At 47.0% G+C, this 13,848-nt stretch overlaps 1 protein-coding gene across 3 annotated transcripts in view; it reads left to right on the forward strand.

The window, feature by feature from the left end:
- arap3 (ArfGAP with RhoGAP domain, ankyrin repeat and PH domain 3) overlaps window positions 1–13,848 on the forward strand; it is a 386,207-nt gene that overhangs the window by 104,444 nt on the left and 267,915 nt on the right. For 2 of the 3 annotated variants that reach the window (XM_038796362.1, XM_038796359.1), the window contains exon 3: window positions 3,695–4,727. In XM_038796362.1, the coding sequence (XP_038652290.1) occupies window positions 3,769–4,727 (959 nt within the window). In that variant the 5' untranslated portion in view covers window positions 3,695–3,768. Of the gene's footprint in view, window positions 1–3,694; window positions 4,728–13,848 lie in introns of those variants that run through there. The other variant, XM_038796360.1, reaches the window with a different exon arrangement.

Genomic DNA, 13,848 nt, shown 5'->3' on the forward strand with positions numbered 1-13,848 from the left:
CTTTTGTCTTTCTTTCCCCCTCCCTATCTTATACCCCCCTTTCCTTACCTTTTCTCCCCTTTGCTTCCCCCTCCCCTCTACATCTGTCACAGTTTACCCTCTGATGTTAGATCCTCTGCTGTTTGGCCTTTCACACTTTATATTCTCTCTGGGCACTGCCATTATCACTCTTTCCCCTTGGTTTCTGTAGCTATGACTCATCTTTCATTCCCCCACCCTACAGTATGAATACTTCCCACTTTCTATGTCTTTTAGCTTTGACAAAGGGTCATCTGGACTCGAAACATTAGCTCTTTTCTGTCCCTATAGATGCTGCCAGACCTGTTGAGATTTTCCAGCATTTTCTCTTTTGTTCCATTACACTCCTGACTTGTGCCATGGAGAGGTGGGTCCAGAGTCCGGAGGTGAGTCCTAGACTCTGACCTGCTCTGGTAGCCACAGTATTTTTATGGATCGTCCAGTTCAGTTTCTGATCAATGGTAACCTCCAGGATGTTGATAGTGGGAATTCAGTGATAGTAATGCCATTGAATGTCAAGGGTGATGGCCAGATTCTCTCTTCTTGGAGATGGTCATTGCCTGGCACTTGTGGGGCACGAATGTAACTTGCCACTTGTCAACCCAGCCTGGATATTGTCCAGGTCTTGCTGCATTTGGACATGGACTGCTTTTGTGTCTGAGGAGCCACAAATGGTTCTGAACATTGTTCAATCATCAGCGAACATCACCACATCGCACTTTGTGTTGCAAGGAAGGTGTATATATTCAGTGTTTTAGGCAGCCTTATGGTGCAATGGGTAGTCTATGACCTCTGAGCCAGAAGCTCTGTCTTCAAGTCCAACACAAGGACTTGATGACGAAGGAAGGAGTTCATAACAGATTGTGAATCAACCTTTCCAACACACCAGTGGCTGGTAGTTAGTGTGAGAGAGACTCCCGTCAGCCATCCGAATGTGGAGGGCCTCCCCTTAAACTCCAAGCCTCTGGTGACAGGCAGGTGACTTGTCCCAGGAAAATCCTCACTATGGGAACAGATGAAAGTCTGCCTTGTGCAACCATCAGACAGGAAGTGAAACAACAACAATTCACTGTTTAAATAAGACCTTAAGACAGAGGAACAAAGAAGACCATTTGGCCCATCGAATCATGACTTTTCTGACATGATAAAGATGGATCCTCAGTGAACGGGAGTCAAAGTATCAAAATTATCTCCCATTCCAGATCTCAAACTGGGACATTTTTTTATTAGTGTCAATTCATTACTTCAGATTTATAATTCAACATTTGGTGACCTCATTACCATCCCTTTATTCAGTTAATATTTTCCTCGACCCATTCCAACCTTCGTAGGCTGCACCTTGGCTCTGATCCTATTGTCTTCATTGAAGAAACTTACCCAAAGGGTAAGAGTTTTGGGCCCTTTGTGTCAGTGGGAACTTCCAGGCCTCGGTGGGATGGGCAAGCCACAAAGCGGCATAGACATCAGTGATACTGGACAATCTCGATGCCAATAGAGCCGCCTTCATACCATGTGGTGGACGGAATAGCTAATGCAGAGCTATCGCTATTGGGCTGAATTCTAACTTCCCGTAAATTGATGGTTTGAACCAGCTGGACCGGATAAAGTCAGAAAATCTTTCAACTAACCCAAAACCATTTTTAATTCATCTTTTTGGCTGGGATTGGAAATCGGGAGAGTTTGAATTATAATAGTGAGGCTTGTTCCTGCAGCTTTTAAATTTTAACGGGTGTTGATTCGGTTTCCCGAGTGTCTCTCAGTCGCTTCAACAAGATGGTGACTTGGTAGATTCAGGTGGCGATGTGATCACCCCCCCCCCCCCCCCCCCCCCCCCCCCCATATTCAGGACTTGTTTGAGATGACTTTGCAACTCCTCCCAACCCAAACAATCAAACCTCCAACCTTCAACCAATAATTGGCAGCATCTCCACCAATTGACTTTCCCCATCCACCTGCCATCTCCAGTCATTTATCACCCCCATCTCCAGTCACTTACCCCCCCATCTCCAGTCACTTACCCCCCCCCTCACCAGTCACTTACCCCCCATCTCCAGTCACTTACCCCCCCCCCCATCACCAGTCACTTACCCCCCATCTCCAGTCACTTACCCCCCCCCCCATCACCAGTCACTTACCCCCCCATCTCCAGTCACTTCCCCCCCCCCCCATCACCAGTCACTTACCTCCCCATCTCCAGTCACTTATCACCCCATCTCCAGTCACTTACCTCCCCATCTCCAGTCACTTACCCCCCCCCCCCCCCATCACCAGTCACTTACCCCCCCATCTCCAGTCACTTACACCCCCCCCCCCCCCCATATCTCCTGGTTTATCTCATTCAGCTAAATCGCTGGCTTTTAAAGCAGGCCAAGCAGGTCAGCATAGACATAGAACATTACAGCACAGAACAGGCCCTTCGGCCCTCGATGTTGTGCCGAGCAATGATCACCCTACTCAAACTCACGTATCCACCCTATACCCGTAACCCAACAACTCCCCCTTAACCTTACTTTTTAGGACACTACGGGCAATTTAGCATGGCCAATCCACCCTAACCTGCACATCTTTGGACTGTGGGAGGAAACCGGAGCACCCGGAGGAAACCCACGCAGACATGGGGAGGGCGTGCAGACTCCACACAGACAGTGACCCAGCCGGGAATCGAACCTGGGACCCTGGAGCTGTGAAGCATTTATGCTAACCACCATGCTACCGTGCTGCCGCGCAGTACGGTTAGATCCCCGTACCAGCCTCCCCGGACAGGCGCCGGAATGTGGCGACTAGGGGCTTTTCACAGTAACTTCATTGAAGTCTACTCGTGACAATAAGCGATTTTCATTTCTTTTTCATTTCATTTTTCCAGTCACTTACCCCCCCCGTCTCCAGTCACTTACCACCCCCCCATCTCCAGTCACTTACCACCCCCCATTTCCAGTCACTTACCACCCCCCCGTCTCCAGTCACTTACCCCCTCCCATCTCCAGTCGCTTACCACCTCCCCATCTCCAGTCACTTACCCCCTCCCATCTCCAGTCACTTACCCCCTCCCATCTCCAGTCACTTACCCCCCCATCTCCAGTCACTTACCCCCTCCCATCTCCAGTCACTTACCCCCTCCCATCTCCAGTCACTTACCACCCCCCCCGTCTCCAGTCACTTACCCCCCCCATCTCCAGTCGCTTACCCCCCCATCTCCAGTCACTTACCCCCCCATCTCCAGTCGCTTACCCCCCCATCTCCAGTCACTTACCCCCCCATCTCCAGTCACTTACCACCCCCCCCATCTCCAGTCACTTACCACCCCCCCCCCATCTCCAGTCGTTTACCACCCCCCCATCTCCAGTCACTTACCCCCCCATCTCTAGTCACTTACCACCCTCCATCTCCAGTCACTTACCACCCCCCCGTCTCCAGTCACTTACCACCCCCCCATCTCCAGTCACTTACCCCCCCATCTCCAGTCACTTACCCCCCCCCATCTCCAGTCACTTACCCCCTCCCATCTCCAGTCACTTCCCCCCCCCCCCATCTCCAGACACTTACCACCCCCTATTTCCAGTCACTTACCACCCCACGCCCCCCGCAACTCCCTGATGTTTAGAGAATGACTGAAAGTTTGCATGTTTGTAGTTGTGTTAGCCCGAATTACCACCTTATTGTATGATTTATTTTTCAGGTGGTGTTTGTTTTCACTGATGGGCTGTGTTCACTTTCTGTCAAATGAGAACTGGTGAAAGACGCTGAGTTACCATGGCATCTATCAGTGAAGAGGAGGGTGACATTGGAGATTGGCTGGCCAGCATCCACTTGGAAAAATACAGAGAAAATTTCACTCAGAATGGATTTTACACACATAAGGACTTTGTCCATTTTAACAATGAAGCTCTTCTTCAAATAGGCATCAAAGCCACTGGACATCGGAAACGCATCCTGAAACTTTCACAGCAGCGAAGGACCATGCCAGGCAATAAGCTTCTGAACACCATCTCTGACGAGCTTGATAGTGATGGTCAAATGTTGGAGAGGTCAAGAACTGCCGAAGATGCAAAAGGGAATGTAACTGTTGGTGAGTTTGAGGTTGTTGATCCAGGGGAAATGGTGATAAAGCCTATTCCCAAACCACGGACGTCTCTGAATAAACAGCCACCAACCACCAAGGCTCAAACAGAACTAGGACATGATCCTAATCAGATTCTGTCACCAGAAAGTTTTACTCCTGGTGAAATAGATAGAGATAAGACTGATTTGATAGAGAAGGAACATTCACCAATTGAGGAATGTACAGTTCAGTTTCAATCTGAGGAGCTGATTGCCAAGGCAGAGGAGAATATTCCACCTGTTCCACCTCGAAGCCATCGTGGGAAACCTCCTTCCCATTTCATTATGGCAAATGTTCAAAGCCATTTGGATTCTGACCAGTCTGGGACTCGATCTCTACCTTCTATCTCAAAGTCTGTTGACAATTTGCAGGAAATGCAGTTTCTTTCGAGTGTTTCTTCACACTCCCTCCCCCCAATGCCTTTCATGGATACATTTACAGGAGAAATGGTTTGTAATGAACTCTACACCGGAGTGGCAACTTCACCTGACAGGAATCGGAGTCAGTCCTTTTCAACTTCAAACAAGGAGTTGTTAAGCAGGAGGCCAGTCCCAGAGCTGCCACACACCTTGACCAGACCTGATACAGCATCACTTCCACTGAAGAAAAGGTAAACACCAATCATTGCAGACTTTTAATCATCCACTTGTTATAGTCCCAGCTGATGTTATAACTGGATGGGAAGATTCCAGAAAGAAACCCTGGCTCAAAAGATAACTTCTATTTTTTTTATAAAATGTGAAGTAATGAGTGGTAAAGCGAAAAGTGCAGAGGATACTGGAAGTCTGCAGAGGGATTTGGATAGGTTAAGTGAATGGGCTCGGGTCTGGCAGATGGAATACAATGTTGACAAATGTGAGGTTATCCATTTTGGTAGGAATAACAGCAAAAGGGATTATTATTTAAACAACAAAATATTAAAGCATGCCGCTGTTCAGAGAGACTTGGGTGTGCTAGTGCATGAGTCACAGAAAGTTGGTTTACAGGTGCAACAGGTGATTAAGAAGGCAAATGGAATTTTGTCCTTCATTGCTAGAGGGATGGAGTTTAAGACTCGGAAGGTTATGCTGCAATTGTAGAAGGTGTTAGTGAGGCCATACCTGGAGTATTGTGTTCAGTTTTGGTCTCCTTACTTGAGAAAGGACGTACTGGCACTGGAGGGTGTGCAGAGGAGATTCACGAGGTTAATCCCAGAGCTGAAGGGGTTGGATTACGAGGAGAGGTTGAGTAGACTGGGACTGTACTCATTAGAATTTAGAAGGATGAGGGGGGATCTTATCGAAACATTTAAAATTATGAAGGGAATAGATAGGATAGATGCGGGTAGGTTGTTTCCACTGGCGGGTGAAAGCAGAACTAGGGGACATAGCCTCAAAATAAGGGGAATAGATTTAGGACTGAGTTTAGGAGAAACTTCTTCACCCAAAGGGTTGTGAATCTATGGAATTCCTTGCCCAGTGAAGCTGTTGAGGCTCCTTCATTACATGTTTTTAAGGTAAAGATAGATAGTTTTTTGGAAGAAAAAAGGGATTAAGGGTTATGGTGTTCGGGCCGGAAAGTGGAGCTGAGTCCACAAAAGATCAGCCATGATCTAATTGAATGGCGGAGCAGGCTCGAGGGCCAGATGGCCTACTCCTGCTCCTAGTTCTTATGAAATGAAAAAATGAAATGAAAATCGCTTATTGTCACGAGTAGGCTTCAATGAAGTTACTGTGAAAAGCCCCTAGTCGCCACATTCCGGCGCCTGTTCGGGGAGGCTCGTACGGGAATTGAACCGTGCTGCTGGCCTGCCTTGGTCTGCTTTAAAGCCAGTGATTTAGCCCAGTGTGCTGAACCAGCCCCTATGTTCTCATGTTCTTATGTAACAGCACCGCTAATTAGTTACAACAACAAGAAAAAACATTTAGGGAACGTGAAGAATTGGATTATGCTACAATACTCCTTTACCAAATCCTCCCTCTTGTTTAATGATTACACACAGGTTTTAAGTTAAACACGGATTACAAAGTACATCCTTAGAGCTGTGATGGTCTCATTCACAGAAAGTCCCTTTTAAGCACACAAGATAACTATAGTCAGACACACTCCTCTCTGAACCCAAGTGGATGTATGTGGATTTCTCCCCAAAATCCCCCCAGATCATTCTTATACCCGAAGCCGCCTTATCTCACTGAGCTCCCACGTTCCATACCAGTGATTTCAAATTCCACTTTCAAAAGTCACACTTTCAAATCTTCTTTTAAATTACAGTAAGATGTTTTACAACAGCAGGTTAAAGTCCAACAGGTTTGTTTGGAATCACTAGTTTTCGGAGCACAGCTCCTTCCTCAGGTGACTCGCCTGATGAACGAGCTACGCATCAAAAGCTAGTGATTCCAAACAAACCTCCTGTTCTAAGAGTTCTTACTGTGCCCACCCCAGCCGGCATCTCCATATCTTTTAAATCAAGCTTTCTCTCCGTTGCTTCCATTAATGTTTTGCTTTCAGATTTTACACCTCTGCTTTCAGCTTTCATAGAATTTACAGTGCAGAAGGAGGCCATTCAGCCCATCGAGTCTGCATGGGCTCTTGGAAAGAGCACCCTACACAAGGTCAACACCTCCACCCTATCCCAGTAACCCCACCCAACACTACGGGCAATTTTGGGCACTAAGGGCAATTTAGCATGGCCAATCCACCTAACCCGCACATCTTTGGACTGTGGGAGGAAACCGGAGCACCCGGAGGAAACCCACGCACACACGGGGAGGATGTGCAGACTCCGCACAGACAGTGACCCAAGTCGGAATCGAACCTGGGACCCTGGAGCTGTGAAGCGATTGGGCTATCCACAATGCTACCACAATATGGGCACAGGAGTAGGCCATTCAGCCCCTCAAGCCTGTCCCACCATTTAATGAGATCATGGCTGACCTGTGACCTAACTCCATACACCTGCCTTTGGCACAGATCACTGAATATTTTTGCTAAACAAAAATCTGTGGGTGCAATTCTCCGCATTCACGACGGTGCGGAGAATAGCGGGGTCGTAAATTTTTACGGCCACGCTAGTCCGACGCCCTCCAGCTATTCTCCCCCCCCCCCCCACGCCCGACTCCCGATACGAATCGCTGCCGCCGTTTTTTTTACGGCGAGCAGCGATTCTCAGCTGGCCGATGGGCCGAAGTCCAAGCCCTTTACGGCCGTTTTTACGAACGGCAAACACACCTGGTCTGGCCGTTCGTAAAAACGGCTGTAAAGTCCCGATCTTGGCAACCATGGCACCGATTGGCACGGCAGTACCACGGCCGTGCCTAGGGTGCCATGGGCCCGCGATCAGTGCCCACCGGGCCCGATGCCCGCGCACTCTTTGTCCTGCCGCTTGCCCCGCTGTATCAATTCGCGGGGTGGTGAGGGGCATCCCGGCCCGGCATGCTCGGGTTTCGCGCAAATGCGCGATGACGTCATCCGTGGCATGCAGCGGGTTGGAGGTCTTCCAATCTGCGCATGCGCGGGCTGACATCTGTGACGCGTCAGCCGTGCGCAAACTCTGGCAAGCGGGCTTAACGAAAGTCGTTAAGCCCGCGATGCCGGAGTTCACGCCGCAGCATACTAGCCCCGACCGGGGGACCAGAATCGGTTCCCGGTCGGGGAGGGCGAGGCTGGCGTCAAACCCGCCCAGTTTTGACGCCAGCCTTACGATTTCTCCCTGTCTGGGAGAATCGCACCCTATCTGTCTCAGATTTAAAATTAACAACTGTTCCAGCTTCAACTGCTGTTAGTGAGAGCGAGTTCCAAACCTCTACCACCCTTTGAGTGAAGAAGTTCTTCCCAACATCTCTCCTGAACGGTCTGGCCCTATTTTTTACATTATGCCCCCGAGTTTTAGAATCTCCAACCAGTGGAAATAGTTTATCTTTATCTACCCTGCCTTTCCTTATTATACTTAGATGAGATCACCCCTTAACCTTCTAAATTCTAGCGAAAACAGGTATAATTTGAGTAATCTCACCTCATAACTCAACCCCTGCAGCCCAGGTATCATTTTTGTAAACCTATCTTACTCTCCATCCAAGGCCAGAATATCCTTCCTAAGGTCACTGAAAATGGCAATGCAGGTGGCGAAGGTCGTCAAGAAGGCATACAGCATGCTTGCCTTCATCGGCTGGGGCATTGAGTTTAAAAATTGGCAAGTCATGTTGTAGCTTTATAGACCATTAGTTAGGCCGCTGTTATGGTTCAGGGTTTAGAGAATCCCAAAGTGTATCATGGAGTCCACCTGACCCACAACTTTTAATAGATTGTGGTATGTGGGGCACATGGCCCACTCTCCTGGTATGGTGTAGCAGATCATAAGAACCTCATAACATCATAAGGGCCTCACGGTAGCATGGTGGTTAGCATCAATGCTTCACAGCTCCAGGGTCCCAGGTTCGATTCCCGGCTGGGTCACTGTCTGTGTTGAGTCTGCACGTCCTCCCCGTGTGTGCGTGGGTTTCCTCCAGGTGCTCCGGTTTCCTCCCACAGTCCAAAGATGTGCGGGTTAGGTGGATTGGCCAGCTAAATTGCCCGTAGTGTAAGGTTTAATGGGGGGATTGTTGGGTTACGGGTATACGGTTACGTGGGTTTAAGTAGGGTGATCATTGACTCGGCACAAGCACTCGAGGGCTGAAGGGCCTGTTTCTGTGCTGTACTGTTCTAAAAAGAACATAGGACGCAGGAGTAGGCCATCTGGCCCCTCGAGCCTGCTCCGCCATGTCAATTAGATCATGGCTGATCTTTTGATGGACTCAGCTCCACTTTCCCGGCCCGAACACCATAACCCTTAATCCCTTTATTCTTCAAAAAACTATCTATCTTTACCTTACAAACATGTAATGAAGGAGCCCTCAACTGCTTCACATGGGCAAGGAATGCCATAGATTCACAACCCTTTGGGTGAAGAAGTTCCTCCTAAACTCAGTCCTAAATCTGCTTCCCCTTATTTTGAGGCGCTATGTCCCCTAGTTCTGGCTTCACCCGCCAGTGGAAACAACCTGCCCGCATCTATCCTATCTATTCCCTTCATAATTTTAAATGTTTCTATAAGATCCCCCCCTCAATCCTTCTAACTCCAACGAGTACAGTCCAGTCTACTCAACCTCTGCCTCTTAATCCAACCCCTTCAGATCTGGGATTAACCTAGTGAATCTCCTCTGCACTACTTTACCCTTAATGCCATGCATCTTTATCTTATGCAGCAACCTTTTGTGTGGCACCTTGTCAAAGGCTTTCTGGAAATCCAGATATACCACATCCATTGGCTCCCCGCTTTCTACTGTACTGGTAATGTCCTCAAAAAATTCCACTAAATTAGTTAGGCATGACCTGCCCTTGATGAACCGACCCAAATAACCTGTTCAGTTCCTCAGCCATTCCTCATCTCCCATTATTAAAACTCCCTTCTCATCCTCTAAAGGACCAATATATACCTTAGACACTCTTTTTTGTTTTATATATTTGTAAAAACTTTTGCTGTCTGTTTTTATATTCTGAGCAAGTTTACTCTCATACTCTATCTTACTCTTCTTTATAGCTTTTTTTAGTAGCTTTCTGTTGCCCCCTAAAGATTTCCCAGTCCTCTCGTCTCCCAGCAATCTTTGCCACTTTATATGCTTTTTCCTTCAATTTGATACTCTCCCTTATTTCCTTAGATATCCACGGTCGATTTTCCCTCTTTCCACCGTCCTTCCTTTTGTTGGTATAACCTTTGCTGAGCACTGTGAAAAATCGCTTGGAAGGTTCTCCACTGTTCCTCAACTGTTCCACCATAAAGTCTTTGCTCCCAGTCTATCTTAGCTAGTTCTTCTCTCATCCCATTGTAATCTCCTTTGTTTAAACACAAAACACGAGTATTTGATTTTAATTTCTCACCCTCCATCTGTATTTTAAATTCCACCATATTGTGATCGCTCCTTCCGAGAGGATCCATAACTATGAGATCATGAATCAATCCTGTCTCATTACACAGGACAAGATCTAGGACCGCTTGTTCCCTCGTAGGTTCCATTACATACTGTTCTAGGAAACTATCGCGGATACATTCTATAGACTCCTCCTCAAGGTTGCCTTGACCGACCTGGTTAAACCAATCGACATGTAAATTAAAATCCCCCATGATAACTGCTGTACCATTTCTACATGCATCAGTTATTTCTTTGTTTATTGCCTGCCCCACCATCTTGTTACTATTTGGTGGCCGATAGACTACTCCTATCAGTGACTTTTTTGCCTTACTATTCCTGATTTCCACCCAAATGGATTCAACCTTATCCTCCACAGCACCGATGTCATCCCTTACTATTGCCCGGATGTCATCCTTAAATAACAGAGCAACACCACCTCCCTTCCCATCCACTCTGTCCTTCCGAATAGTTTGATATCCTTGGATATTTAACTCCTAGTCTTGACCATCCTTTAACCATGTTTCAGTAATGGCCACTAAATCATAGTCATTTACGATGATTTGTGCCACCAACTCATTTACTTTATTCCGAATATTACGAGCATTCAGGTAAAGTACACTTATGTTGGTTTTTTAACCTCTGTTTTGAATCTTAACATCTCCAGTTTTATTCCTTTTAGTATTACTGGGCCTATTCACTGAGCTCCCCTCAGTCACTGCACCTTGTACTGTCGCCCTTTTTAATTTTTGACGATGTCTTCTCTGCCTTGCACTTTTCCCCTTACTTCCTTTTGTTTCTGTCCCTGTTTTACTACCTTCCAACTTCCTGCATCGGTTCCCATCCCCCTGCAACATTAGTTTAAACCCTCCCCAACAACTCTAGAAAACACCCCCCCTAGGACATCGGTTCCAGTCCTGCCCAAGTGCAGACCGTCCGGTTTGTACTGGTCCCACCTCCCCCAGAACCGGTCCCAATGCCCCAGGAATTTGAATCCCTCCCTCTTGCACCCTCTCTCGAGCCACGCATTCATCCTATCTATCCTGACATTCCTACTCTGACTAGCTCGTGGCACTGGTAGCAATCCTGAGATTATTACCTTTGAAGTCCTACTTTTTAGTTTAACTCCTAACTCCCTGAATTCCGCTTGTAGGACCTCATCCCGTTTTTTACCTATATCGTTGGTGCCTATGTGCACCACGACAACTGCCTGTTCACCTCCCCCCCCCCCCCCCCCCCCCCCCCCCAGAATGTCCTGCAGCCGCTCCGAGACATCCTTGACCCTTGCACCAGGAAGGCAACATACCATCCTGGAGTCTCAATTGCGTCCACAGAACCGCCTATCTATTCCCCTTACGATCGAGTCCCCTATCACTATAGCCCTGCCATTTTTCTTCCTGACCTGCTGTGCAGCAGAGCCAGCCACGGTGCCATGAACCTGGCTGCTGCTGCCTTCCCCTGGTGAGCCATCTCCCCCAACAGTATCCAAAGTGGTATATCTGCTTTGCAGGGAGATGACCGCAGGGGACACCTGCACTGCCTTCCTACTCTTGCTCTGTCTTTTGGTCACCCATTTGCTATGTCCCTCTGTAACTTTCACCTGTGGTGTGACCAACTCGCTAAATGTGCTATCCACGACCTCCTCAGCATCGCGTATGCTCCAAAGTGAATGAAAATCGTTTATTGTCACGAGTAGGCTTCAATGAAGTTACTGTGAAAAGCCCCTAGTCGCCACATTCCGGTGCCTGTCCGGGGAGGCTGGTACGGGAATTGAACTGTGCTGCTGGCCTGCTTGGTCTGCTTTAAAAGCCAGCGATTTAGCCGAGTGAGCTAAACCAGCCCGTGAGTCCATCCGCAGCTCCAGAGCCGTCAAGCGGTCTAACAGGAGCTGCAACTGAACACACTTCTTGCACGAGGAGGAGCCAGGGACAGTGGACATGTCCCTGAGCTCCCACATCGCACACGAGGAGCATGGCACGGGTCTGGGATCTCCTGCCATGTCTTAAACCCTTGGTAAACTTATACAACTACAATTTCAAAATAAAAATAAATAAATTAGACAATGAAAAGAGAAACGACTTACCAGTCACTTACCAGGGTTAAAAAGCACCTCCGAAAAAGCACCTTCTCTCACTCTGCACTGAATTACCTCATTGCACCAAATTGCCAAGTTGCAATTCCCACTCTAGATGTGCCTCACTCCGGATGTGTCTCCTTGAAAAGTGCAAGCTTACTGAGTGCGCTTATGCAGACCTCAGCTAATCGATGACTCAAAAAATACCTAAACTTCAAAGAGAAGAATACAATGTGCCCCTTGTGCCCCTAAACAGGCCTCAGGTGACTGACAAATAACTGCCTCTCAGCAATTAGGATGGGGACCAGTGGTTTTTTAAAACAAATGTTTATTCTTTGAACTCAAGTTAACCTTTCTTAAACAAACAATGAACATCTTAGCAACCAGTAAATCAAATACACCCCCAAAGAATACAACACTAAATAACCTGTATGCTGTCCTTTCACCATCCAAAAGACTTAACAAACCTTCAAACAGGAGCACATTAGATTTATATTCAATACTGATACCTTTTTTTATCATTCTTAGTTCACCCAAATGATCCATAGATAGTCTTTGGATGGCAGAGATCAACAGCAGCTCAGACACACCCACGCTTTCTCAAACTGAAACTAAAAAGCAGAAGTAGAGCTCAGCTCCACCCACACTCTGACATCACTCCAGTAACATGAGCAGCTCCATTTCTCAAGGTATATTTCATAAACACCCATTTCTTAAAGGGTACTCTCACATGACACTGTCTCTTTACTCAACAGCAATATGCTTCTCAGTTTCTTCTGTTCCATTAACTGCAGACTGCTTGGAAACTTCTCTTAATTTCTCTAGTTTCCTTAACTAGCTGGACTTTAGATTTCCGGTATCTGTTTTCTTAACCATTACTCCACAGTATGTCTTTTCTTCCAGCAACGCTGAGAGAGATGTTTCCCCTTTAGCCTTCTAAAACCAAGTTCTTCTGCCAGAGCTGTGAGAGAAGCCTTCTCTCTCACTACTTATCTCCAACTGCAATTAACTGAACTAAAACTTAAAAGCATATCTATCTTCCAAGGCCTCATTTACGAAGCAACCACTGCTGGTTTATTTACTCCTCCCAGTGTAGCCCTCTCTAAACACAGTAGAATCACAGGTGGAATTGAAACCAATCCCCACGTGCAAACACCTTGGTCAAGCATGAATCTAACCAGATGTTTTACCCTTCCAGGCTTAGAAACATTAAACTAAACCAACTTAAAACTATACCTTATTTCTAATCTTCACCAAAAAATCCCTTAAAACTACCTTTATTTTCCAAACATATCCTATGAATGCACAAACTCATTTGTGTACTATATTCTGTCTGTTATAAATTAAAATTCTCAACGTTGAAAAATGTTCATAAACTTTTCATGACAGCAGGAAATATCCAGCTCACACACTCCCAGCTCACACACTCCCAGCTCACACACTCCCAGCTCACACACTCCCAGCTCACACACTCCCAGCTCACACACTCCCAGCTCACACAGTCCCAGCTCACACACTCCCAGATGAAGATTGTCATAGTTTATGGAAACTAACATAAAACAAAATGTTCCACAGAAACATAGAAACATAGAAAACAGAAACAGCAACAGGCCATTCGGCCCTTTGAGTCTTCTACAACATTTATTATTATGATCTAACTCCGTAACCTGTTCCCACTTTGCCCCCCACATCCTTTCATCCTTTTAGTCTCAGGAACTATACTGAACTCCTTCTTG

Source organism: Scyliorhinus canicula, chromosome 4 (genome assembly GCF_902713615.1).
Source record: "Scyliorhinus canicula chromosome 4, sScyCan1.1, whole genome shotgun sequence".
Lineage (NCBI taxonomy): Eukaryota > Metazoa > Chordata > Chondrichthyes > Carcharhiniformes > Scyliorhinidae > Scyliorhinus > Scyliorhinus canicula.